The sequence below is a fragment of the Gallus gallus genome, chromosome 8, assembly GCF_016699485.2.
Source record: "Gallus gallus isolate bGalGal1 chromosome 8, bGalGal1.mat.broiler.GRCg7b, whole genome shotgun sequence".
In the NCBI taxonomy this organism is placed as follows: domain Eukaryota; kingdom Metazoa; phylum Chordata; class Aves; order Galliformes; family Phasianidae; genus Gallus; species Gallus gallus.
Genome location: NC_052539.1, coordinates 2,750,607 through 2,775,947, shown reverse-complemented (window position 1 = coordinate 2,775,947; position 25,341 = coordinate 2,750,607). Strand labels below are relative to the sequence as shown.

The 25,341-nt window shown below is 34.6% G+C and overlaps 1 protein-coding gene and 1 long non-coding RNA gene across 9 annotated transcripts in view; one reads left to right on the top strand and one right to left on the bottom strand.

Moving 5' to 3' along the window:
- KCNT2 (potassium sodium-activated channel subfamily T member 2) overlaps window positions 1-25,341 on the bottom strand; it is a 117,025-nt gene that overhangs the window by 43,523 nt on the left and 48,161 nt on the right. For all 6 annotated transcript variants that reach the window (XM_015290383.4, XM_015290385.4, XM_025153026.3 and 3 more), the window contains exons 10-14: window positions 14,179-14,359; window positions 11,440-11,604; window positions 9,744-9,880; window positions 4,849-4,912; window positions 519-627 (exon numbers count right to left, since the gene is read on the bottom strand). In XM_015290383.4, the coding sequence (XP_015145869.2) occupies window positions 519-627; window positions 4,849-4,912; window positions 9,744-9,880; window positions 11,440-11,604; window positions 14,179-14,359 (656 nt within the window). The remainder of the gene's footprint in view (window positions 1-518; window positions 628-4,848; window positions 4,913-9,743; window positions 9,881-11,439; window positions 11,605-14,178; window positions 14,360-25,341) is intronic.
- LOC101750820 overlaps window positions 1-25,341 on the top strand; it is a 571,434-nt gene that overhangs the window by 519,161 nt on the left and 26,932 nt on the right. The gene's annotated exons all lie outside the window — the stretch shown is intronic.

Here is a 25,341-nt window from a genome sequence, read left to right as displayed (position 1 = left end):
ATTTTCCGAGATATGAATTTCACTGGATACAGAACTAAATTACATTTCTCTTTCCAAAATATTTGAAAGAAAAAAATACGTTTTCATATGAGCTAGAAAAAAGCATCCCAGTGCAAAGATTTTTTTTTCCAATTCTTTCTCGAATGAATTTTGACCTTTTATAAGTAGGACTTTTCATATATCTCTTGGTAACAGTATGCTATAAAAGTCAGAAATTATTTAAAGACGTGGATAAAATCCACTGGATTTATAATTGAGGAGTAACAATGTATGATTTATCAAGTAACACTGTGCTATATAAAATGAGTATCCTTCAAATGCTTATTTATAAGAGCTTAATATAGAAATGGTATTTTTCTGTTGATAGGATATATTAACCCGTAGTACTTGAAAAAGTTGTGCTTTTAATGAGCTTCTAACCGGTAAATACACTTAGGGAATCTCCCTTTGCTGTGCATTCATGAAACAAGCTGCCAAATACAAACAAGTGGTTCAGATGGCTGAAATCTCACACTTACCTGCAAACTTGATGTGGAATTTATTCTCAGGTTTCAGTATTTGGACATACAAAGGACAATTTGGGGCAAAGTCTTTAACAGCCCATGCTCTTAAAATGGTTTGATGATCCTAAAATGGAGAGTAAGAAATCATAACAATAAAACACATGTAATCATGATGATACACTAGAAAAATAATCATTTACAAGTCTATATTGCAGGAAACTCATTTCAAAATCATGCAATACCATCTGGTATGGATATTTGTGTACATCTTACATATAATATGTAATATTACTTATATATGACGTATCTTTCCATATGTGAATATACACGCACACATTTAGTCAGCTACTGATCAAAGGAATCCCAAAGGTTTTCTAGCCTGTTAGTTTTTCCTGCCTGTTACCGTCAAGAGTGAGTTAATGATAGGAGTAATACTCCTAGTCCATGAAAGTATGCAGTAATATATCCACTAATTCATATACTGAATTTAATGAGGTATGGCTCATTTCATTGTATTAGTGATCAATTTTTATTTATTTTAGAACTAAAAAGGAGTAATTAAGAGCTGCACTTAGGAAACAACATTTGAGTTGAAATGTCTTGCCTAGTCATGAAATCGGTGCTATGAATAGATAATATGTAAAGAATGATTCATTATGTTTGCAGCATTTGCGCTAAGAAAGGCTTTCAGACTTATGAACTCAATGGAAAATCTTTGCCTTTTACTTAATTGACATTTTCAAACTATGATATTTTAATGTCACTTGAGATGGTAGCGAGTAGTTTTTGCACTAGAAATACTAGAATGAAATCATAACAGGAAGACCTTTTGAGGATGGTAAAATGCATTAGTACGTGTGTTTTGAATTAACCTTTTCATGAAAGATGTAGGATTACTGCATTGATTCAGGAAATTTCAGAACTTAACTGTACCGTGCTATAAGCTTTGTTTATATAAAGTCACATTTTCTTCTCTTCTTTCATATATGATTTCTTGTGAGGGGGAGTGGTTGTGTTGGTTTTGTTTTTGGAGGTCTTTCTTTGCATTTGGATTTTTTTTTTTTTCTGTTTAGTTTCAAAGGACTGTAATGCCAGCACACCTCAGCAGTAGCAAATGGCTTGGTAATGGGACAGAAGTAGGTCACAGAGATACACTAAAGAAGCCAGTTGTTTTGAGGTGGATTTGGGACAGATTTGGAAGCCTGTAATATTGCAGATAAGTTATCTATTACTTTATGCAAAAGGTGCCAGGAAAACATAATTCTTCAGAGTCACCTGCAGTGATAATACAGCTTCATTGCAGACTTTGAGGTTACTAAGTTACTCACTGCACTTCTGATAGTAGTCATGCAAAAAACACATTGGTCTGTAAAATGGTGAGAAAGAGCTATTTTCTGTATACTACATGAATAGAATGAATATAGCTTAGATTTAATAACATTTAGTAGACTGTTTTTATTCTTAAGGATTATATAAGGATCTAAAATTAAACTTACTGTGATAAACTAAAGCTGCACCACCAAATACATTCAGTTGTGTGCTTCAAGCTATGTTTACTCATCCTCTCTTCTTCTCATTGTTATTCATATATCCTCTTTGAAATATTTTTAGGAATATTTTCTCTATAAGGCATAACTATTTTTTGGAAGGTGAAAGAATTTATAAACTTCAGAATGAATAAAGCTTATTACAATTGTTAAAATGCAAATGTCATTAGAAAGAAAAAAGTTACTGAACCTAGACTTATAGAAGTAGGTGTTGATTAATCTCAAAATAAAATATTTTTAGATAATTATAAAGGAATGGGAAAGATACTTAAAAACGGTCAATCATTCGGCACATTCGTTGTTTCAAAACTACTAAATACATGTTGTTCTCCATTTGCTAACTATTTTTTGAAGCAATTTACAAATGCATTACATATACAAAGTAGGTACTTAAACACTTTATACAGTTTCATGAGATCGTCTCGGTGTGCATGTGCTATTAATATTTCCCATTTTTTTTCCATTGTCATAAGCATATGTTTATGTACTAAAGCTGGTTATTTAGGATTCTCACAAAATTAGAATTTTTTCGCCAGTTACTCTCAATTTCTTCTCTGAAGAAGCACTCCAGGGATAGAAATGAAAATACAGGTAGGAATTTTAAGTGCTTAGATCCAATCTATTTGTGTAGTATTTTGGCTCTCCCTTTTGCGTTTCTAGTAACTTATATACTAGTTTGTGGTGACAAAAAAAATTGACATTTTTAGCACATAAAAAGGCATTAAATATGTACATATTATGACTAGAAACAGCTAATGCAAAAGTATGCTTCTATCCTCCTTACAAAGTATATTTTTCTTTGGGAGGTGAAGGAAAAAATATATTCCCTTCCATGTGTGTTCCACACAATGACCTGCAGTCCGTGATCAAAAATTTCCAGATATACTGATGGTGGTAAATATAGAGGTGATATTTAAGTTAATGTAGCAAAAGTTGCAAATTTTAAAGTAAGTGTAGCAGGAATTTACAACATCAGAGCTCAAAACAAGACTTTAAATAAATTTGTTTTCCTATTTTAATGCATTTTACACTTTAGAGTCACTGTAACTTGGATTAACAGTGTAATTATGTCATGCAATTTGATTAAAGGAAGGAAAAAAGTGCAAGCTTGAACTCAACCTTCTCTGAATTTTCAGAAAGGGTCAGAAGAAAGCTTTTGGCAGTAGAAGGCATCTTTTATATATTTATAGCACCTACTAATAAGTTATCGTCTATAGGATAGTTCAAAGGACAGTTCCCATCATTCACTGAGTTAGACCAGTAGATGCAGTGTTTCAGGAAACTGTTTTGTGGACCAAATTAATACAGGCAGCCCACTAAATTAGCAAGGACTACTTCTCTAAACCCATTAATCCAAATAAATAAATAAATAAATTGTCATCGATATATAAGTGCAATTTGAATTCACTTTTAGGAGTTGCATCCTACTGTGTGAAACAGGTGTCTGTTCTGTGTTATATAGCAAAGAGCAGCTTACTTCTTGGTCTGATATTGTAAAACTTGACAAAGCTTTGTCTTGCCAGAGAAAAGAGAATTTCTGGTAGGAGATTCTGAAGAGCTGAAAAATTCTTGGTCTGACTATTCAAGTCCCTACTTCTCTAAGTGAAAAAGGAAACAATATTTATAGAGTAAGTGTATGACACCTGTTATTGAATTTCTGAACTACTATTGATACCCATGATCCGGAAGCAACATGAATTTAGACAACACAATTTAACTAACAAAATAGCAAGTAATAAGCATCTAACAAAACTGCTGGTAGCAACTATGACCAATGAGTAGATCCTCTGCTGGGGACTGTAGATGGAGAGATAAAAACTCTCACTGGCTTTGAAAAATCACTAGTAACAACTGCTGTTCTGATAAGAGATGTCCTCAACGCATCTGTTAATTTTTGACAGCAATCACAAGTAGGAGAGGACCCAGTGCACTTCTCAAGCTCAGCAGAATTAAAAAATCGGTTGTAGACTGTTGTAGATTAATACTGACATGAACGAAGATGGAAACTGTCAGCTCAGTGACAAATTGTAGCCTTCTGTATTGTTGAAGTTCTTAGTAGAGACTAGAGCTGGAACAGCGTAGGAAATTCTGTTTCCTTTCAGAGGTTTAGAAGGCAGTAAAAGAAAACAAACAAATAAACAAAAATAGAAACTAACTGTTGCCTCATATTCCCTGTGCAAAGGAAATCTTAACAACAAAAACAGAAAGGGACGTGACATGTTATTGAGAAACTTCAAATTATACTGACCCCAAGAGTCTCATTGTTACAGCTCAGAAGCTTGACTTATTTCGTTCTCCTTTGGAACGACAGACTGGAAGACTAATTTGAATTTTAACGTTCTGGGATTTCTAGGCTCCCAAGTATTTGACAGATTTTAAGGTTGAGAAATGAGCTAGCAGGATCCAAGGCTGATAAATGGAAGCTGGAAATCCTGTTGCTTCCAGCTCCAGGGACCTCTAATGGCAGGCTTTGTTATGAAACTTTAAGCACTTAAAGCTCTGAGATCTCTAGCAAAGCCCAAGGCTTTCTTCAGACTGTTTTGAAACTGATAGTTTTCCTAGAAACAAATTTTATGAATTGACAAGTTTTCAGCAAATGTTTCCTGACTGGAAAAGTTTTAACTCATTCAAATAGTAGCATTTACTGAAGTTTTAATAAATATTTGAAGTTAACTCAATTTATTCCAAATTTTTGTCTTTAATCAGCTAACTTCAATCTTCTGTTCATAGAAGTCTGAGAGGGTACGAGGGAAATATCAGTATAAACATTCATTCTTGGTTATTTCTTCAGAACTTACAGCTGCTGTTCTGTCCACCTCACAGCGGCTACTTAGAATGAAACAAGCTTCAGCATCATCCATTCTAGAAAAATGAGGGAGAAAACCTCGTTACATACAAAAAAAACCCCACAACCTTCTGCTGATTCATGATTCACATTTTATAGTCTTATGTGATTATAGATATAGAATACAGAGACAGAAGAGCCTATCTGCTTTCATGTGTTATATGAATGTCAACAACACTCCTCTGTGTACTGGCTCACAGTGTACCAGTACTTCTCGGCTAGGTTCTAGGAAATTTTCTTCCCTTGGTTCCAATAGAAGCCATGCCGAAGTAATAGAAGCAAGGTGGTCTCAAGCACAATTAGTTTGCAAATTAAGTATTTATCAGCCACAAGTATAAAAAGGTGAATTAATAGCAGCAGTTTGCCTACTGTGTAGGTGTACAGTACAATATGTATGTTATTACTAGTAAGAAGGAATGAGAGAGTGCAGATAATATAGAATTGCCTTGCCTAGCACTAGAAAAAAGGCGAGTGAATGTAGTAGAATAATGCATTAGGGACATTTCTATATGTATGCATTAAATGAATCAACTATTTTCTGTCTGTAATCTCATTGTGAACTTTTAATTCTTAATTGTTCTCTAGTGGTTACAACTGGACATGTTAATAAAATGGTGGTGGTGGAGCAGTGGGGAGGAAAAACTCTGACTGGAGGTCTCTTGAAAGCTTGCTTTTCCACTCTTGCCTCAAATCTTAATATTCTCCTCCTGTGAGACCTATTTCACCTACTCGTGCAGAGAAGCAAAGAAATGGGGACTTGGCTGACCTGCTTGGGAAGACAGGAGTTTCTAGGCAAAAATAATGAGGATGACCAGAAAGGGTTTCCTGGAAAGAGGAAAAATGAGACATAAACTGGGAAAAATGAGCAGACAGTTCCCTGCTTGTTATGGCAACTCCATTCTGGAATATGGAATGGGAACTCAGAATCTTTGATTTCTCTACTGCTAGAAAATGAAAGTGGTGGTTGTTAGCAATAATTTTGGTCACTGGAACCATAGGCTGATGTTGAGAACCCTTTATTTTAGGTACTGTATAAACAGGGCAAAAAGACAGCGCGTGTTATATTAATCTCTAAATGATGTAGCAAAGGACTAGAAAAGTATATGCAGAAATGGGAAACAAACTGTGAGTGTACATTAATACAAAAAACAAAGAAAACAAAACAAAAAAAAAGATAGAAAGTGATCTCATTAGATATCAGCAGGGAACAGACTGAAGAGAGAATATAATGGAGAATACCAACATGAATTTATAGATGTTTCTGTGAAATTCATTCTAGCTTGAAGGTACAGTATAGGTGAAGTCACAAGGGGATTTGTATGCTAATCTGTTATATGTGTGAGAGAACAGTATTATAGGCTTGTCAGGTTTTGTCTCACTAAGGACTAGGAGTTGTAGTCTAAGTGAGAATAAAAGGTCATTTCTTGATGAGAAAGAAGGGTAAGCCAGAGAAGGACTGCAATAAGAGGTGAAGTGATGGACTATGCACATAATATTTCCAAAGTGTTCAGAAAGAATTTAGATGATGTATATTAAAAACCTAAGCATTGTTCTAATGAGGTAAAAATAAGAGATTGTGTAAGAAAACACTAGCAATGTTTGAGTTCAGTCTACATAGGATGCTCCATAAGATGATTCCAAACATATGATCTATAATATTTTACTGGTTTTATTTGAGCAGCAAAACTTAAGATCTATTTTTAACAACCTGCAACTAAAGTTGATAGATAGATATCCATCTTGAGAAGCCAGATAAACTAAGTAATAACCTTTTAGTTTATGACTATGGAAATAGTAATTGAATTTGTGTGTTTTGTGCATGGTCATTCAGAGAAAATATAAATTAAAAAGAAGGATAAGATAATTATAGTTTGTCCCATAGTCAGCAAACAGTGGGAAAACAGGAGAAGCCTCAGACTGAAGTACTTGAAATGAAAAAAAAAAAAAAAAAAGAAAAGAAAAAAGAAAAAAAAAAGTGACAAAAGCAACCGTGCATTTCTGAAATAATAATGTCAAGTGCAACCAACACAGAGAAGTGAGAATGGGCAATTCTAAGCACTGATTAAGAAAAAGTCATGGGATCTATATGAATAGTTTCAGATAAGCATGAGAGCAGAAGTAGTAAGGTCTTAAAAAAAAAAAAAAAAAAAAAAAAATAGGAAATAAAATTCAGTGAAATCAGTGATGGAACAGCATTTGATGAGAGATGATAACTAGGGTCAGTAGTATATACAGATGATTTTGTGAGGAAATGAAACCTCACTGATCATATTCACCTTTTTTTCCAATGCTTTTTAGAAGCTTCTTGAAGCTTCTTGAATCACTTCAGCCACAGTTAGCAAGGATAACTCCCCTGATACTTTCAATAGACACCATGAATTTAGACAACAGAAACACTAACAATATCTATGCTAAACATATATATTAGAACCCAGAATATCCTTATAAGAGGACAATTCTATTAATGTTCTGACAACAAGAAAAGCTTTGTCAATTTTTATATGCCATAAAATGTGAAAAATAAAATTGTTCTACTGCTTGCGAATGGCAGAATTTGAAGCGACTTGATATAATGAAATAAATTTGTGAAAATAATAATAAAAAAGAAGTATAAAGTAAAGAGTGGATAAGAGGAAAATTAAGATGTGTGCTGGGTTCACTGAAGTGGAAAAGTGTAAGAAGAGAAAAACTATTTTTTTTGACAGCATGGGAGAAAGCTGTAGAGCAAGGAAATATAAAGTTACTTTCTAGCAGTAGTCTGCATGAAGAACAAGGGCTGTTTTTTTCAGTTACTGTGTAGATATAAAAGTTCTAATTGTACTGATGCCCACTAGAAGTAGCAGTGTTGTTAAACCACGTGACAGACTGTTTGTTCTTGTTTTTCCAGAGAACAACAAAAAATTGCAACATGAAACTTTCAAAGGTAGAAAGCAAGAATGAGTATCATTTTTGTAGTCAAATGGTGTACTAGGATACAGGAAAATACAGTTCTCAGTTAACTATTTACTAAATATGCAGTACATAATTTTTTGGTATTCCCTTTCTTTTGTGGTGTGACCTTTATCGTGATATTTTGGCATTGCATTTCATGTATAATATATGTATAAATTTTGATAAACAGAAAGACACTTCTTGATTTTTTTTTTTTTTAATTTTGTGTGTGTGTGCGTGTGTGTGTTAAGCATTATTTTGGGGGGGAGAGACATTTTATAAGGGCAGGTAGCAACAGAATGAGGGGAAATGGTTTTAATCTGGAAGAGGGCAGATGTAGACTAGATATTAGGAAAAAATTCTTTACTGTGAGGGTGGTCAGACACTGGAACAGGTTGCCCAGAGAGGTGGATGCCCCCTCCCTGGAGGCATTAAAGGCCAGGCTGCAGGGGGCTGTGAGCAACATGGTCTAGTGGGGTGGTGTCCCTGCCTATAGCAGGGGGTTGGGACTAGATGATCTTCAAGGTCCCTTCCGACCCAAACCATTCTATGATTTTATTCATTAGAAATTGTTTACCATGTGTCTTGCTATCTTCTCAGTACACTATATTCTTATTAAAAGGAATATAGCAAACATCTGAAGTACTGGTTTATGGATCAGATTAAACACGCTGTTAAGTTCCTACTGTGCTTTTTCCCTCAGGAGAGGTGGAAAATTATTCTGTGACAGGTACATTCAATTACATGTTCTGCAGGAAAAAACTTCATTGGGTACCTCCAGGTTATTATAAATGAAATTCATTATTATCTGCAGGGTACAGTCTAATTTCTCTTAATGTGTAGAACAAATGTTAGCCAAATTCCCCTATGAATTCCTCCTTGAAAATGAGCAACAAAGTGAAAAACAAGGAATCACTTTTTGAAAGAAGTTCATAATCCTGAACAAAGATCTGCATTTTCAAGTAAGGTAGCTATGTAAAGGTAGCTATTCTTTTCAGTAGCAGAAATTTAAAGATTGTGCTGCTTGCTAGACTTCTCACAGATGAGATTCTTCAGAATAATTCTTTAGAAGGCTGAATGACACAAGTACTCACATACTGGCTTGATCTCAGATATCTGTATTACTTGATTAATTTAAGCGAAGACAGTTAAGTTCTTATAAAAAGCAGTGCAGATAAATTAAAATAGTTATTTGAAAAGAATCACCTTTCTCTTTGGAGTTTGAAGAGACAATCCTCCTACACAAATTCCACTGTGAGTTCTTTCCCACCTTTAAAGTGATTGAGCAATGGTGGTTGGTTTTGGTAGTCTTTGTGAGTTTTTTGGTTGTTTTTTTATCTTTTTTTTTTTTTTTGAGAAACTGTGTTTGACTGATATGTTTTGATTACTGTCATTCAATATTAACTGGCGAAGAGGCTTTTTTTAGAAGTGATAGAAAATGTGTGCTAAGAGCAAGATCCTGAAGGAAGAGTATATAGACATAAAGTAGAGTCGTTGCTTATGATACCAGGCTGAACTTAAGAAAACAAAACTGTACAGAGCATTCAAAGGGTAATAATTTTGTTCACTTTTTCTCCCCTTCACTTGGCTTACTATCTGTGCATAAATAACAAAAACAAATTCTAGCATTATTGGCAGTTTCGGAATTTTCAACACAGCTTTTTCTAGAGAAATTACAGGCACACTGTTTCAACACCTTTAAAAAAGAAAGAAAAAATAATGATAAAAAAATGGTCAAATGAAGAGCTTACAAATATTCCTCGAAAATTTTCAGACTTAAGGAAAAAACAAATATAATAAAGATCCCTGTTTTCTAAATAAACATACTTTCCTTCTAGCTTTTGTTTTTTGTTGAACTACTTTATCAGAGTATATGTGAAACAAGGTAGAAAATAAGTGTTAGCTGTATTTGCCTACTTTGCTCTCAACAGGTCTTGATCTTTTAGTGCTGAGCCTTGGAGATAGATAACTCTTTGAGACCACATCGGGATTTGTAACACTCTCCGGACCTGAGCATCCATTTCAGTAGGACACAAAATAACAACATAATAGTCCTGCCAAAAACATAAAGAGGAATAATCATGTTATTATTTGATGATACCATTTGTTGTTTCCTGGAGATGAATCAGCAGACTAAGGATATATTAAACTTCTGTGATAATTCTCAAATTTCATAGCCAAAATAATTTGAATACAAGTGTTTAAAATATGGAATTATTCCTAAGTAAAAATGGCAAGAATGCTCATAAAAGACTTCAAGGTTACCACTAGAATTCTATTACATTTTTGTTTCTATGAAAGCATAAATTTTTTAGACACAGTTAACTTTTCTGTCATTATATCTGGAAAATGTAGGAAACTTTCCACAATTAAAACAATTATTTTCTCCATCTCTATTACTCCTTGAAATCTTCTCCTCTGCATTAATGTGCAGATCCAAATTTTATTTCCTGTGTACAGACAATCTCTATTAGAAGTGAGGTTGCCCTGAAATGTATACGTGTGTGTGTATGAGAAGGAGAGACAAGTAGAACGTATGCGGAGAGACTGAGAGGTTAGGACAGTCTTGATATGAAGTCTTTCTTATCACACACAGTCTTTCGCTGGAAGCTTACTTCCAGCATCATCTGTATCCTCCAGCATCCCACATCAGTTGTGAAGGGAATGTATATACGTTCTTTCATGCTACATAAGTAGTATTAGGACTTCTCTTACTTTGTCTCTAGCATATCACAAAGACTGACCAATTATTAATCTGTGAAATAATGGATTTCTCTGTACATTTGCTGTACATTTGCTTAGACTTCTTACTACCTGATTAATTTGGAGAATATTTTGCATTTGGAATTTGTCATGCTGCTGCTCAGCCATTTGAGGACTGTATTTTGTGGAGTTTTTGTACTACCTAATGAAGTATGGTGCTGCAGGTAAAATGGTAATGATAAAAGACATTGGCAGAGAAGATTTTCTAAAATAAATGATTTATAGAAAAGCTAACGATAATGAATCAAAATTGCTACCTCATAAAAATAAGCTTTTATGTGATTGGAACAAGTTATGTGACGTCTGTTTGCATTAACTACTGAATATGTGTGCAGTGAGAAAAACCTTGTTTGTAACCTTAAAAGGTCTTTGCTCTTTAAAGTTCTTCCATTTTTTCCTTCTTCTCCAAAAGCATCTTGTCTTCCAAACATTGGCTTTAAAAAAAAAAAAAAAAAGCAAAATGCCAAAACCAAAATACACTTGGACTTGTGAGGAGCATTGGATCCAATCCTCCCCCCCAAAAAATGGGAAAAAAAAATCAACAGTTTTCATTTCTTTTCTACTTTGAATAGGAAAAAAAAGAATAAAAGGAAGCTGCATGGGAATATCTGTTTCTAAAAGGACTAACATAATTCAACAAGACAATAATTCAATCCATTTTACCTCAATTCAAAACGTCACCATACTCAATTTCTCAACAACTCAACTTCTCAGTTGATTCTCTGCAATTATAGATTCTCAGTTTAGCCAACTATTTCTACATTCAGCTTTATAAATTAAAAGCCATTTCAGAATACTCCAAAAATCAGTGTTTTGAGATTCTTTTCTTTTTTTCTTGCACTGCAAATACCTGCAGCCTAGGGTGAGCATAGAATTCATTTAAGAAATCCATAAGTAAATCAATCTTCAGAGAGCTGACACACAGCACAACATGTTTTTCCGTCTGGGCTCTGTGTCGACTGTAGTTGCCACCAGACTTTTGTCTCTCCATCCACAAATACGCCAGCTGTTCAAACTGTAATAGATACGTGTCAGTTAAATATAGTCAAGCAGCTGTGCAGTAAAAGTGTATCACAACCTAAATGCATTGCATTGTTCAGATCATGCCTTTATTGAATGATGCTCTTAGCACCCTATGTATTTTTCTTTGTAAAAAGTTCTTGTTATGTGGATCAATAGTAGGATTACAGAAAAATGTGGAAGTGTGGCCAGTCTCTATTGCAAATAGCAGAATAACTTCAGTGAAATATCATGTGATTACACACAGCCATAAAATTTTCAAAAAGAGTGAAGACTACATTGTTTGCTATCTTGTTCGTATATTTCAGATCTCTGAGCTGTTTTTCCGGTGCCCTGTGATCCAAATGCTTCCCTCAAATGAAAAGTTAAGTTTTCATATGCTTAGGTTAATATGAGTATAAATACTTTGATAGAAGCACCATTTTACTTTGGGCAGTGACTGTCTTCAGAAATTTTATAGTATTCTGAAGGTGACCGTATCTGTTTATTACCATCCAATTAGTATACTCACTAATATGACTTATACATATAGATACCACTTAAATACATGGCAGCTGATAATTTTGTAATTTTGCATTTGCCATCTGAATGATGTATGCAGGCTAACAGTAAAATCTGTTTTGTACTCTTATGAAAGGGAAGCCTAGTTTGTAATAAGCTAGAAAATACGAAAGAATTATTAGGAATATAAAACATAGCTCCACTAACCAGAATCCTTTAAACTAAAGATAATATTGTAATATTAATGTCTGTGCTTTTAATATAATTCATAAATACCATCCCAAAGTGTTCGGTACTAAGTAATACGCATTTAATACTGAGCTCAATTCAACTATATGTCTATTGTGGTATCAGCTTTTTCTCGCAATTCTTATTGTGAATAATAATTTATTTAATACAGTAGAAAGACAAAGCTTAAGAGATCACAGTTTGTAGTAAATGGGGTTAGATCAGGCTAATCCCTGATGGGGAGCTCTGCTGTCTGCTGACAGCAACAGGGCCTGAGGGAACAGCATGGAGCAGTGTTGGAAGAAGGACCAGGTGCAGGTTAGGGAAAGGTTCTGCCCCAGATGGTAGCAAGCATGGAGCAGGCTGCCCAGGGCACTTGTCATAGCCCCAAGCTGCTGGAGCTCACAGAGCATTTGGACAGCACTCTCAGACATACGGTTTGGATTTTGCGTGGTCCTGTCTGGAGCCAAGTGTTGGTGATCTTTGGGAAGTGAGACATTTGAGTCTTTCCAACTCAGGATATTCTATGGTTCTATGATTCTAGATAATGCCTCCCTAATTCTGTGTGTAGAAAACTATAAAGCCTCTTCATCACTACAAAAATGTAAAAATAAAATAGTGAATAATACTTAGATTGCTGTGAAATGGCAGTAGATTCCAGATTATTTACAGGTAATGCATAGATTTGGTGTTTAAGTGTACCTTAAAAGTACTTTAATGATGAAATTTCCATTTCTGTGGAAATTCCAAATTTCTTAAACCACATCTTAGTTTCAAGCAGAACATCCATTTTATTAAACTGTCATTGAGTGGGAATATAATTATATTAGTGCACATGTTTGCATACGCAGACATTAAATATTTAGCTATAATTTAAATGGTCAGATAATTTCAAGGAAATTAATGCTGACAGCTTGAGCTTCAAGCCTCACAGGGTTTCTGTATTGTCTGCTCACAATTGAGGCTTAGTTTGCAATCAAAGAAGTGAAGTGTGGAAATCAAAGCTGTATGAGAAACTTGGGAGCTTCAAGGCCTGCTAGGTCTGCTGTAAGTTCAATAAGCATGCATGATGTCTCCCCACACTTCCTTTTTGTGGCCACGAGTTTTGGATCATCACCAAGAATGAGACAGTTAGCATTGTGGCACGGCTGCCCTGTAGTCTGAGAGTGTCAGTCAAGCCTTTGCTAGTGAGCTGACAAATGTCTGGTACAAATTTAAGGAAACTGATTGATTACGTGAAATACTTGGATTTTCATAAATCAACCTAAGCTCATGTAGGCACCAAAAATTCCTAAATGTGCACTTGGATCAGTGTGTGCCAACACACACAGATGTGAAGACAATTTGCTTGAGTTGCAGATTTAATGAGTTCTTTTTTTAAGTTAGCACTGAACTGTAAGAACATGAGAGGAAGTGGAGAGAATCAAGATTAGAAACAGGGAAAGCCTGCAGAGGAAATGTTATACTCATAAAGTGCAGGGTACTGTTTTTTATTGTTGTTGATTGGTTTTATGTTTTTGTTTTGTTGTTTTCTGTGTTTTTTAAATTACCTAGGATGAAGAGAAGGGCTCCGTGATACGTGACTGGAACAGAAATCTTTCACCAGCAATTGAAAACTGGCTTTAGTGCTAAATATTTTGTTATAAATCTGTACTATATTTTATATTATACATTTAAGCTAAACAAAAACAAGAAAAAATTAGGAAAAGAATATAGGGTACAGGACATGGTTATTATTTCTTATATTTTATATGCAATGCAAAAGAGTGTTTTTGGGGTTATTGTTTTGTTTTAAAAACAATTCTAAAGAGAAAATGAAAAAAAATATATCCACAGTTACCTGTATGGGCAACACCACAAGAGCAACACAGATCATAATGACAACAAGCAGCTTTGAAGGCCATATCTTGGGTGTAACATCCCCAAAGCCCACAGTGGAAAATGTCACTATGCAGAAATAAAGGGAGTCAAAGAGAGTCAGCTTGTTTCCCGCTCGTTCCAGATGCTGAATTCCACAAATACTATGTAGAAAAGAATGAATAAAGACACGAAAAATAAAAACTGCACTTAGGTTCAGTTCAAGTTTGATGATTACATTATATATGCAAAGAATTACTTATTTTAGAATGGATACATTGCTTGGAAAAGACATTTCTTTCAAAGAGAAGAAAAATGAGTATCAAACTAGAAATGTTATTAATAGAATTTTTATGTCATGTCTAATAATCTCTTTTTTTTTTCTTTTCAATATTTCAATGTGGTATTCAGAACTTTGCTACTAAATTTTTCTTAGTGGTGAGGGAGAAGTGCTATAAGGAACATCATGGACTGATGTAATTCTTTTCTAAACCAGAACAAGACAGATGGTATATAGTTGCCACCATTCAGGTTTTTTTTTTTTAATGGATCTTAACTTTTCAGGGAGAATTTACTGTTATGGTGAAGAAAATGTATGGAATATTTTCTTTATATCTGTCGCTCTCTATACTGGTCTATACTGCTTTGTATGGCAAGGGCTATTAGCATGAACACTAGTTCATGAAATAATGTTATTACCAATGGTTACTAACTGTCTGGAATAAACCAAATGTGAGAACCAAAGGCTATCCAACTGTCAAAGGAATAAGTGCCTAGCACCAGGGTCAGCCTTCAGGTAGAAGGTGCCAACTGGTATGAAGTTTCTGTTTGCTAAACATATAGCATAGAAATATGAGGCTTGGTTGTTTCTCCAGCTGAACAGATTATGATAGTTCTTCCCAGTCTCACGTTTCTGGGAACAAGTAAATGGTAGTATGTGCTGCTTGGTTTTTATTTCACTTGTAATCAATATGATTTGGGTAAGTTAGTGTTGTTCAGGTTGTGAGAAGCAGTGGCAGAATCTATATAAAGGTCTTATTGCTGTTTCTTATGTTTCATGCTTTAAAAATATTTCACTTTGGAAAAATATACCGTGATAAAGAGCTGAAAATATGATCTTCTGTAAGAGGGTAGAGTCATTTAGACTAAATCCAATCCATCCTTTAAACTATATTCACCCATATGAAGAAAATCAATGTGTGAACCAGTCTGAATAGTGGTTTTTTTTTCCCCTTGGATCTAGCTGAATTATTTATCCTTAGACAATTAGAGATCTAATTGGTAAATAATACCATGTTCCTTAGTAATTATTCTAGAACATATCTAAGATAATTTCTTCATAAATCCTATCCAGATGGTAAGAGTCACTCATTAATATCTGCCATGGTAAAAATTTTGCATCACCAGGGAGACCCTGTGTTTATAACAGCTTTTTGGTTGTTCTTCTGTTCTCTGTTCTGTTCTCCAAAAATAATTCAGTAGTGGGCAGTGGCATTTCCAGAACATATGGATCAAATTCCCAGTTTCCTTTTCACAGTTCTAGCATTTGTAGTTTTCACACTTCTTAAAATGTTCTAAAAAGGGTATATGTTTTTTTTTTTCTGTTTGCATAAATTTCATCCTTCAGTCAGAACTGATAATTTTATGTTCCTTTCCAACTTGGTCCACGTTTTTCATTGGAGTAGTAATCTAGGTCTTCCATAATTTTTCTATATTCACAGTTATCTCTTTCCCTTTTCTCCTTGGAAAAAAAAAAAATGTCCCTGTAAGTATTAATGGAGGAACTGTCTGGAAATATGCTAATGAAGAACACTTTCTTTTGGTCTCAGGCATGGAAGTTTCTCAGCTATCTCGTATTCCAGTGTTAATTTGAAAGGATAGTGTAAACTGTGGATGAATCAAAGTATGAAAAAAACGAGCTATTTTAGTGTAGTTATTCACATAAGTTATATGTAATCATAATAACAGAGCTATGTAGGGTTTTTAATCTTTTGATGTTATTAATCCTAATCTCTCTGGTATGTTTTCTTTTTGCTTGTGGGTGCATCTCTAAAATGTAAACTTGACTTCAAGAATTAAGGTCACAACAGCCAGGAAAGCAGCAGTTACACAGAGACAGGGGTATGGCCATAACATGCTAAGTGTGTTTATTATCTACAAATTAGTTTGTATTGAAGCATAATCCTATCATTCACAGAATATATTTTTTTCTGGTGTTGGTGTCTGTGAAATAGCTCAGTGCTTGCATAAGCAGAAGGGTCAGTTCTAACTTCTGTATGGTTAAAACTCTGTTATCCCAGGGTTTTGTGGTTTTGTTTAGGGTTTTTTTTTTCTGTTTGTTTGTTTGTGGTTGTTGTTTTTTACATATTCAAGGAATTAGGATTGTTTATTCACATTTTATTCTTTTTGTGAACCTTGAGTAAAATCTTTACTAACTTACTTGTAGGAAAACTCCCACCTTGATGGAGATACTTTAATAACATTATTCTTCATGTACTCCCTTTAAAACCCACCCAACCATACTTTAGCTTAACTGAAAAAACATCCTGAATATACCATGAACACTTCCAGCCTTTTCTAAGTGAATAACAAAATATGCATTGAATTGAATGAGCCCAATTTTATTTTATGAGCTGTACTCCTGTATATTCCTATATATTTATATTATTTAAAGCCATCAAAATCATTTTGTGCCTGATTCAGAATGTTATGGATCCAAACTGTCTTTTGTGGAACTCAGTGGGTGTGAAGCCAGAGCATCTCAAATTCAGTTACTAATATTAAAGTCAATAGGACATGGGAACTCTTTATTCTTCTCCGAAGCATAAATTAATTTATTCTTAGAACTTCTTGAAGAATTCATTTATTTGTTTGAAATTACTTGCACCTCATCTGCAGTTCTATCAGCTTGAACCTGAGTCCCTAAGCCTGAAAGCAAATAAATCCAAAAATAGTTTACCAAGTCTTAATTCAGTACTTGTTTTGCTGTTCTGCCTTTTTGTTTTCACTAGTGCAAGGGATAACAACATTGCAGAAAAACTGACTTTGAGAGACAGCTTTTGAGAATCTAATTTCCAAATGAAATAATACTCCTCCCCCAAGAATATTATATCTTAATCTAAAGTATAATTAAAGTATAATCTGTACTACCAGCAATGTAAAATCTGTAGAGATTATACTTTAATCTCTTCAGTAGATCCCAAGAAACATTAGTCTGTTTCTATAGCATGTTTCTACCTGATTATGCTGTGCAGAGTGCCATAGAAATTTACTGGTTCTCCAATAAGCCATGTCCACATGAATTAGTTATTCTATTCCCCACAACATACTGACGTCTTTTATTGCAGCCTAATTACTTATATGAATAATAGTAACCACATCTTTTTATTTTTCTTTCAAATTGTAAAATGCTAAGTATTATTTTTATAAGATGCATCAATACTACATGTACCAAGAGTCAGCAAATGCTCTTGTTCTGCTTTCTCCTATTTCGCAACACAATGACCTCAGACTTCATCTTTTTCTATTTTGGTATTTTATGGTGGCATTTCTATCTCCTTCTTCTTGTTTACTTCCTCCTTCTCTTTCATACCATGAAGGAACAATCTGTTTGGTTTTCCTTGAACAAACATAATGATTTCAATCAGGAAAGCAGCATTCAGAAAAAGCAATGCTTATACCAGCTTGTATTTGTGGAGAAAATAAGCTGCTATAATAATAAATACACAGAAAATAGCTAATTAAAGTACAAGGCCAAATTCTTCTCCTTCTATACCAATTGTACTGACAAGTTGTCTTTTCACTGTGGATTTAAGATAGCAATTACATCATAACAATACTGGCATAATGGAGAGGATAATTTGCATTCAAATAATAATAATAATAAATATATATATTTACATACCATAAACCATTTGATCTGCTGAAGCAAAAGCGGTGTCAGCAAATGTACTACAAACTCATGAAAAAAGAAGTGTGATTTTAAACATGTAAATATGTAATCTCTGATGATTAGTCATGTTTAGTTAAGTAGAACCTGAACTTTTGAGAGTTCAATCTTTGTTTTACTGGACTTTTTTTTTTTTTTCTAATTCCAGGAATCTCTGCTTGCTCAGGTATTTTGTATGCCAAAACTAACTACAGTTTGTACATAATCTGTCTTTGCATGCAGTACAGAAGCTGTCTCAAAAAATGAAGTGAATTACCTTCTAAGACATCAAAAGGAATTAATATACAGAAGGATTTATGATGTTTATTAACAGAATTTAACTGTATTTTTTTCCCTATCCCTTAGCTGAATATTTAACTGTCTTAAAAAAGTAAGAAACAGTTAAGATCAAGATTCTAATATACTGATCTGACATATCTGTGCAAATTTCTATTTCATGCTAGAAAGACAGGCCTTCTGTAAGGAATCTCACATGTTTAAATAGATCAGACAGGATGAATGCAGTTAAATATAAAGCTAACTATGCCCACTTCCTTCTGTTTGATTTTCTCCCTCTTTCACCAGAGGGCCTTAATGCTTCACTCTGCATATCCTCACATTTACCTATGTAACCCAATTTGAAATGAACTAACCTGGAAGCGAAAATCTGCACACGTAAGGGGGGACACTTCACTCCACAGCATGAATTCAGAAGGTGCTATGACATTAGTCAAAGCCAGGGAACTAGAGAAATGTTTGGGGGGCCTGAAGCTTTACTGATCCAGTTTTTATATAGTGGCATATTATAGTATTTGGATTATTATCTGCTGCATTTTAAGAATTATTTTATAACTGCTTTGGGAGGAGGGGAGAGAGAAACATTTGCCCAACAATTTTATATGTAAAAGTAACTATTGCCCAACAATTTTATATGTAAAAGAATTCAATTAGAATGTTCCTGCAGTACTATTAAAATCACCTGGACAGTTTAAAATTCAGAGTAATAATGAATGAATTTGTGTTTAGGTGTTTTTATTTTATTTCAACCCCCCTTTCTATTTGGTTCTACGCACCCTGCTGTCAGAAATAAATATTGTAAAGTAAAATAAAACCATAGATTAAAATTGGTTTTATCATGCTATGGTAGAATGTCATAGAAATGGGTACAACAAGAATTTGGATATCCATTTGCAAGTATTGTACTATATCTATTATACAACTATCCTTATTTATAATCACTTATAAACTATTTTATATTAGTTTGCATTTTCTTTTGTCAGTGGTGCCAAATAGATCTAATTTTGACTTTGTTATTTTTGTATTTATAGAAAATTATTATTTAGAGATACAACCTCTTAAGGTCTGAAATAATGTGTCACAGTCTGAAGCCAGAAGTGAGAGATGCTTAGGTGTCTTCACGATTAGGTAACAACAGCACTGTTTTCCTTGAACTTTGAGCTTCAACTTGCATAGAAACTTCTACAGTGTTTCAATTATTTAGCTATAAGGAACAGCTAATGTGTATGTTGAAGTCAATGGGGATGAATTTTATCATGTTCATTGAGATCCTGTGGTATAGGCTCAGGATGTAGCTACTGTAGAAGAAATAGAGTAATTCTGCTGCCCATATTAAATAAGTGTTCCCATTTAAATTAGTAGTTTCCACATATTTGAACATGGAATGGTGACAGAGCAAATTCCAAGTTAAATTACGATTATTTGATTGCACTGTGTTGTCAATTTATATTTGTATTACTTTAAATTCTTCTGATACCAGTGACACATTTTTTTTTTTTCTGTATTGAAAATAATGGAGTGACCCCTCTGCTGGCAGACCATCAACTACAGCAAATGTTTATCAGCAAAATTCAAAGAGCATAACAGTGAAAAAGATGAGCATGGTAACTTCCTAGGAAATACATGGCAGGCACTTAAAACATACATTCCCACTATAGTGGCTGTAACAGTACAGTTAAGTAAGTGAAGATTTGGAAGAGTTCACCAAGGATGTTGAAAGAAACTTACTCGATCTTTACACCAAAACAAAATGTGACTGTAAGAACAGTTCATACTTCACTCACTCTAGAGGGCATATGAAATCTTTCAGAACTCTGATAAATACATTGAGTTTTTGTCTGAAATTGGCAAAAGGTGTTTACTGTTGCCAAACATGCTAATATTAAGCTGGTGCTAGACTAAAGTCCTTGCAATAAAAGTGACTAATGTAGCTGAATACTCTGCTTTATACTGAAGGAAATAGCCTTTCATATTGGGAGTTGTCCCTGTGGGCATACTGTGCTCTCTAGGGAACTGATATAGAGCCAGATGCAGTTTTGTCCTCTATTTACCCACATTTTTAAATTAGACATTATTGGATAAACAATTTTCAGTGCTAGTAAAATTAATATACAGAGAATCGTAAAAAGCTCAATTTATACTTCACAAAACTTTGCAAGTTCAATGCTGGTGTAACTGCAGTGACATTAAAGTGATTTCATTATTTATTGTATCAGGTACTTAATGTGATACTTCATGTTGATTTCCAAATGATAACATATGTCCTCTGAATTTTAAGTATCTTTTTCCTAAGAGACGCTATTAAGCTTTGCAGTCTGAAAATGTGAAGATTTTGCCTACTACTTTACTCATGACCAGCCTAATACCATAATGCTTTCCGATTCTTCTGTAGATAATGAAGGAGAGACAAAGAAAAGAGCAAGGAATGATCAGAATCTACAGCAAATGAATGGAGACAGTCAGAAAAATGGCAATCTAGTACAATGTATAATGATATATCAAATATAAGAAACGCAATGAGAAGTTCAAACTTGCTCCCTTTATTATGTATAGTGGGCTGTAAAGCTGTAGGCATAACTAACTTCAAAGACATAGAAATGGCTGATAACACAAAAGACAGTGAAAGAAATGAGACAGAAATGCTGATTGGAAAGAAGGCAAAGGTGGTTACACTGTCTTTAAAGTGAGCAAGTAGAGAAATATATTTGCTATTCCTAGTTACAAGGTAACAAGCAATCTTGAGCATGGTAGGGAATGCTGAAATAAATGCATTTAAAGGCTGACTGGTCAAAAAAAAAAAAAAAAGGATATTGCTAGACAGTGTGACCTCTTCTTACACCACTGATTTTGTTCTTGAAAATTATCTCAGATATTTTTGCAACTCTAATCCCATTTCATCAGATAGTCCAAGTCTTTATAGTTGTCCTAAATATTTTCTTTTTCATAGGCAGTTTTCATACAACACTCTCCCTTTTTCAAAGAATCACTTACTGAAGGAAAAGATTCAGATAACTTCAACAGGCTTTGAATCAAGCTTTCAGGTTCTGTCAGACTTTATGAATAGTTGTTGAGGTAGGGTTAGGGAACTTTTTTCTCTGTGCTGCAATCCTATCATGTTAGAAATGAATTCTGAACTTCTCTTCAGAGGAAAAGGTAATCTTTTTGAATTTCAATTTTATCTCCATCAAAAATGCTGTTGTTTGATGATACCATTTTTGCGTATCCATAATATCCAATTATAAGCATTTTCCCTTCCCCAAGGATCTGTACATCTCATGCAACTAGTGGTACAAAAGCTGAACTTATTAAAATAAGCTTCTACTAATAAGCCATGTGACTTCCAGAAACTGCAGAATAAGATACTATGAAATAAAGAAGTTCGTATAAATAGTTGCTGAATCTTCTGCTGCAGTTTGTGAAGCTGCAGTGTAACAAGTCTGATCATTTGGACTTCACAAGTAAGAGTCCCACTGTGGGCAGCATTCAACTCGCTACGTTTCCATAAAAAGCTGCATGCACACTTCAGTCTCTAAATCCCAAGAACTATCTGTGTTTTTGTATGCTTTCAGCCTGCCCCAGAGCTTTGATAGTCAACAAAGGAAACCTTGGTATTCTGACCTCACTGTTTCAATACCATTGTAGCTAAGAGTCCTCTGGAGCATGAGGTTTTGTGCTGCCAACACAAGTCAGCCTCTTATTTCAGAAATAGAAACATGTAAGCAGTACTTGAACCACGAGATACCTTTCACCTGAAGGGAGCTGCATTACCACAAGTCCTTTTTGGCAGGGCTGTGCTCTGTCCTTATATTGCCCAGCTTGTATTGATAGCGGGGCTGCCACAGCCTTGCAATTGGATTTATTGAACCTCATGAGGTTCACCTGGGCCCACTGTTCAGCCTCACTAGGTCTCTCTGGATGGCATCCCATCCCTCAGGTGTGTCAACTGCATCACACAGTTCAATGTCATCAGCACACTTGCTGAGTGTGTACTCAATCCCACTGTCAATGTCATTGATAAAGATGTTAAGGGGCCCTGGTACCACTACTGACCCCTGAGGGACGGTGCTCGTCACTGATCTCCATCCACACACTGAGCCATTGACCACCACTCTCTGAGTACCATCTCGCAATTAGTTCCTCATCCATAGAACAGTCCATCCATCAAATGTGTATATGTCTAGTTTGGAGAGAAAGGTACTGTTGGGGATTGTGTCAAATGCCTTACTGAAGTCCAGATAGAGGACATCTCTGACTGTAAATTCAAATTCATGTTTATTATTTCTAAGGAGATAATAGCTCATGAAGTAAACTAGAGTGACTCACTTTTCTACTGAAGTTTTTTCTCTTGTCATAGGATCATTAAAAATGCATTATTTCAGAGCAGTAGGGGGTTAATAAAAATGACAGGCAAACTGCCCAGCCTAGTAGGAAGTCTGTGACCTGGGTATACCCTTTGCCCTTTTCCAGTAAGTGATTTTTTTGGTGGTTGTTATATAACTCAATCACAGTATAACATTTTAAACCTTGCTTTCCAGCTTTTGCACAACAGCTAAGATTATATTTATGAAAAGTCTGCCTCCATTGTACGTCTAGATTAAATTCAAAAGCATTTCTTTTTGCAGGAGAAGGTAGAGTGAGCTCACATACTATGAAGTTTGAGGGACTGCCATATAGTTTAAAAGAAATTGAGCCTGTTGAATTTTCCAGGATTCAGCAATCACTTTTCAGTCCTGCTTTCATATTTCTAACAACTCTCTTTGCAAAGCCATATGAATCAGAGGACAGCATTTCCAAATCTTGAACTTTGTTACTGCTCAGAAAGTTCTTAAACATCAAACGTTACATTTGGCTTTATATCTTTGTCAACTATAGCTGTTAATCTGCAGCAATAGTCTGAGCTAGTGAGGAGCAATGGCGGTCGAACAGGCCACCAAATACACTTCTTCCCTTTTGGAATACAGATCCAGCATTACTTGAAGCTGTATTACCAAGCATAGTTTCAGAGAAACAAGATTTTGTGGGACATCTACTGTTTTTCAGACATTCCCAGGTAGAAGAAGTCTACTGCATCTAAAACTTACAATGATGACCACTTCTCACTACTTTTCTAAATTTTCATTGATTTTTGAACACTATTAGATCCAAGTAAAAAGATATGGTCTATGAACTCTAGAAAATGCTAAAATTCTGTCTCAGCCTTGAAGAAGGAGATGTTCCTACTTTGCACTGTGCTCAGTTAGCTTCAGAAAGAAGCACAGGGATTCTTAGTTCTTATTTTGTTCTGGCCTTGTAAACGTCTGCATCCCAAACAGTTCTATAGCTGTGCTTATTGCACAAGTGAGAAACATCTTCTGAATAAACTGCATCAAAACTGTTTTTCATTTATATCAAAAATCAAACTTTTTTATTGATACATTCTGATTAAACCAGAGTTGTAGACAATTCTCTTGCATGGCTGGCAAGGCCTTGGCTTGCTGAAGCCTCATACTGTTTTGTGATCTCTCAAAACTGTAAAAACCTCCTCAAACTTCCATGTACTGTGTCATTATCTTACAACTGACAGCTGTAGTTACTTTGCTGAAAATAACATCACATAGGTTTAGACACTGATTTGAATACCTGCAAAGTTAATTATGTTCAAAAAACCTCTTCATTAGGCATCAAAATCATCTAAAACCCTATCTTTTGTTACAGACAAACGTGAAGAAAAGCTATTTACTTGCGTGGGATTCTTTAAGGATCTTCTCCTGTTTATCATCTCTTTATGATAGTGAAGGAGAAAACTGGTAAGAACAGGCAAAATTATTATCAACTTAGACAAATAGAATGTTTCTAAGGGGTGGTCAGAAAGAAATGGCTATGTTCATATTAGGTTAGGCGAAGGCTCCTTTCATTCAGAGCCTGTTTCTACTGAGAGCAGGAGCGAATGTTCAATGAAACAATAACCAAAAACAGTATAGAAAGATATTCTTATTTAATACTCTGCCTACATTAAAGAGCTTGCAATAATAATTCAGTATGTATACCTTAGTTACAGCTTAGTTGTGCTCCAAGAACAGACTTTCTCTGATGGAAGGAAAATTAGTTCTGTGTCCGCTTTAGTGTCGGTACACTTTGTTCTCCTTACGGATGCTGATTTTTTTGCAAAAAGCCTGCAGCTCCTGACCTTCAAGTATCCATTCTAATGTTTATATGTATTCTGTACTAACCTTCTGTACTGTGCTCTCCTTATCACATTACGTTTTCACTTGATTCTCAAGGATATTCACCAAGGATCTTTCCTACACTTTCACCCATTTTTACATGTTCTTGGTAAGTTCTCACTTGTTTGCATTATGAGTGCAACACGCATTTTTTCCTGCTTTTGTAATCTTCGCAATCCTGCTATTAAAACAACTGTTTCAGAACAAACCAAATCCCTTTCCTCCAGTTGCAAAATTTCTGTATTAGTAGCATCTTAAGACAAAATTGATTTGTTGGAAATTTAAAAACAAGTACTACTTAGAAAGAACGGCGTTCCTTACACTGGTTATCCTGCTGTGCAACTCAGACCATTGATAAATACAAGCAGGAGTGGCCTAAAATGAGCAAGTGATATTTCTGGCTCTACTTGCACTGGTGGAAAATTGGCAACTATATATGATTCTTGGTTTCCCTTCTTATATCAAATCTATAACTTACGCAAGAAAAACCAGTAATGGAGCATCATTTACTTTTTTTCTTATGTTTGGGCTTATAGATTATTTTCTTGGGCATCCAATAAAACAAAGGGAGAAAAAAAAATTCTGAAGAAAAACATTGGAATAAATAGAAGACCTAGGCATGAAGGCTAGAAACTGATGGGAAAAATTTGCTTCCCATGACAACTGCTTGCTGTATTTTATGTAATCTGAGAGCAAAAGAGAGGTTTGCAGATTCAAA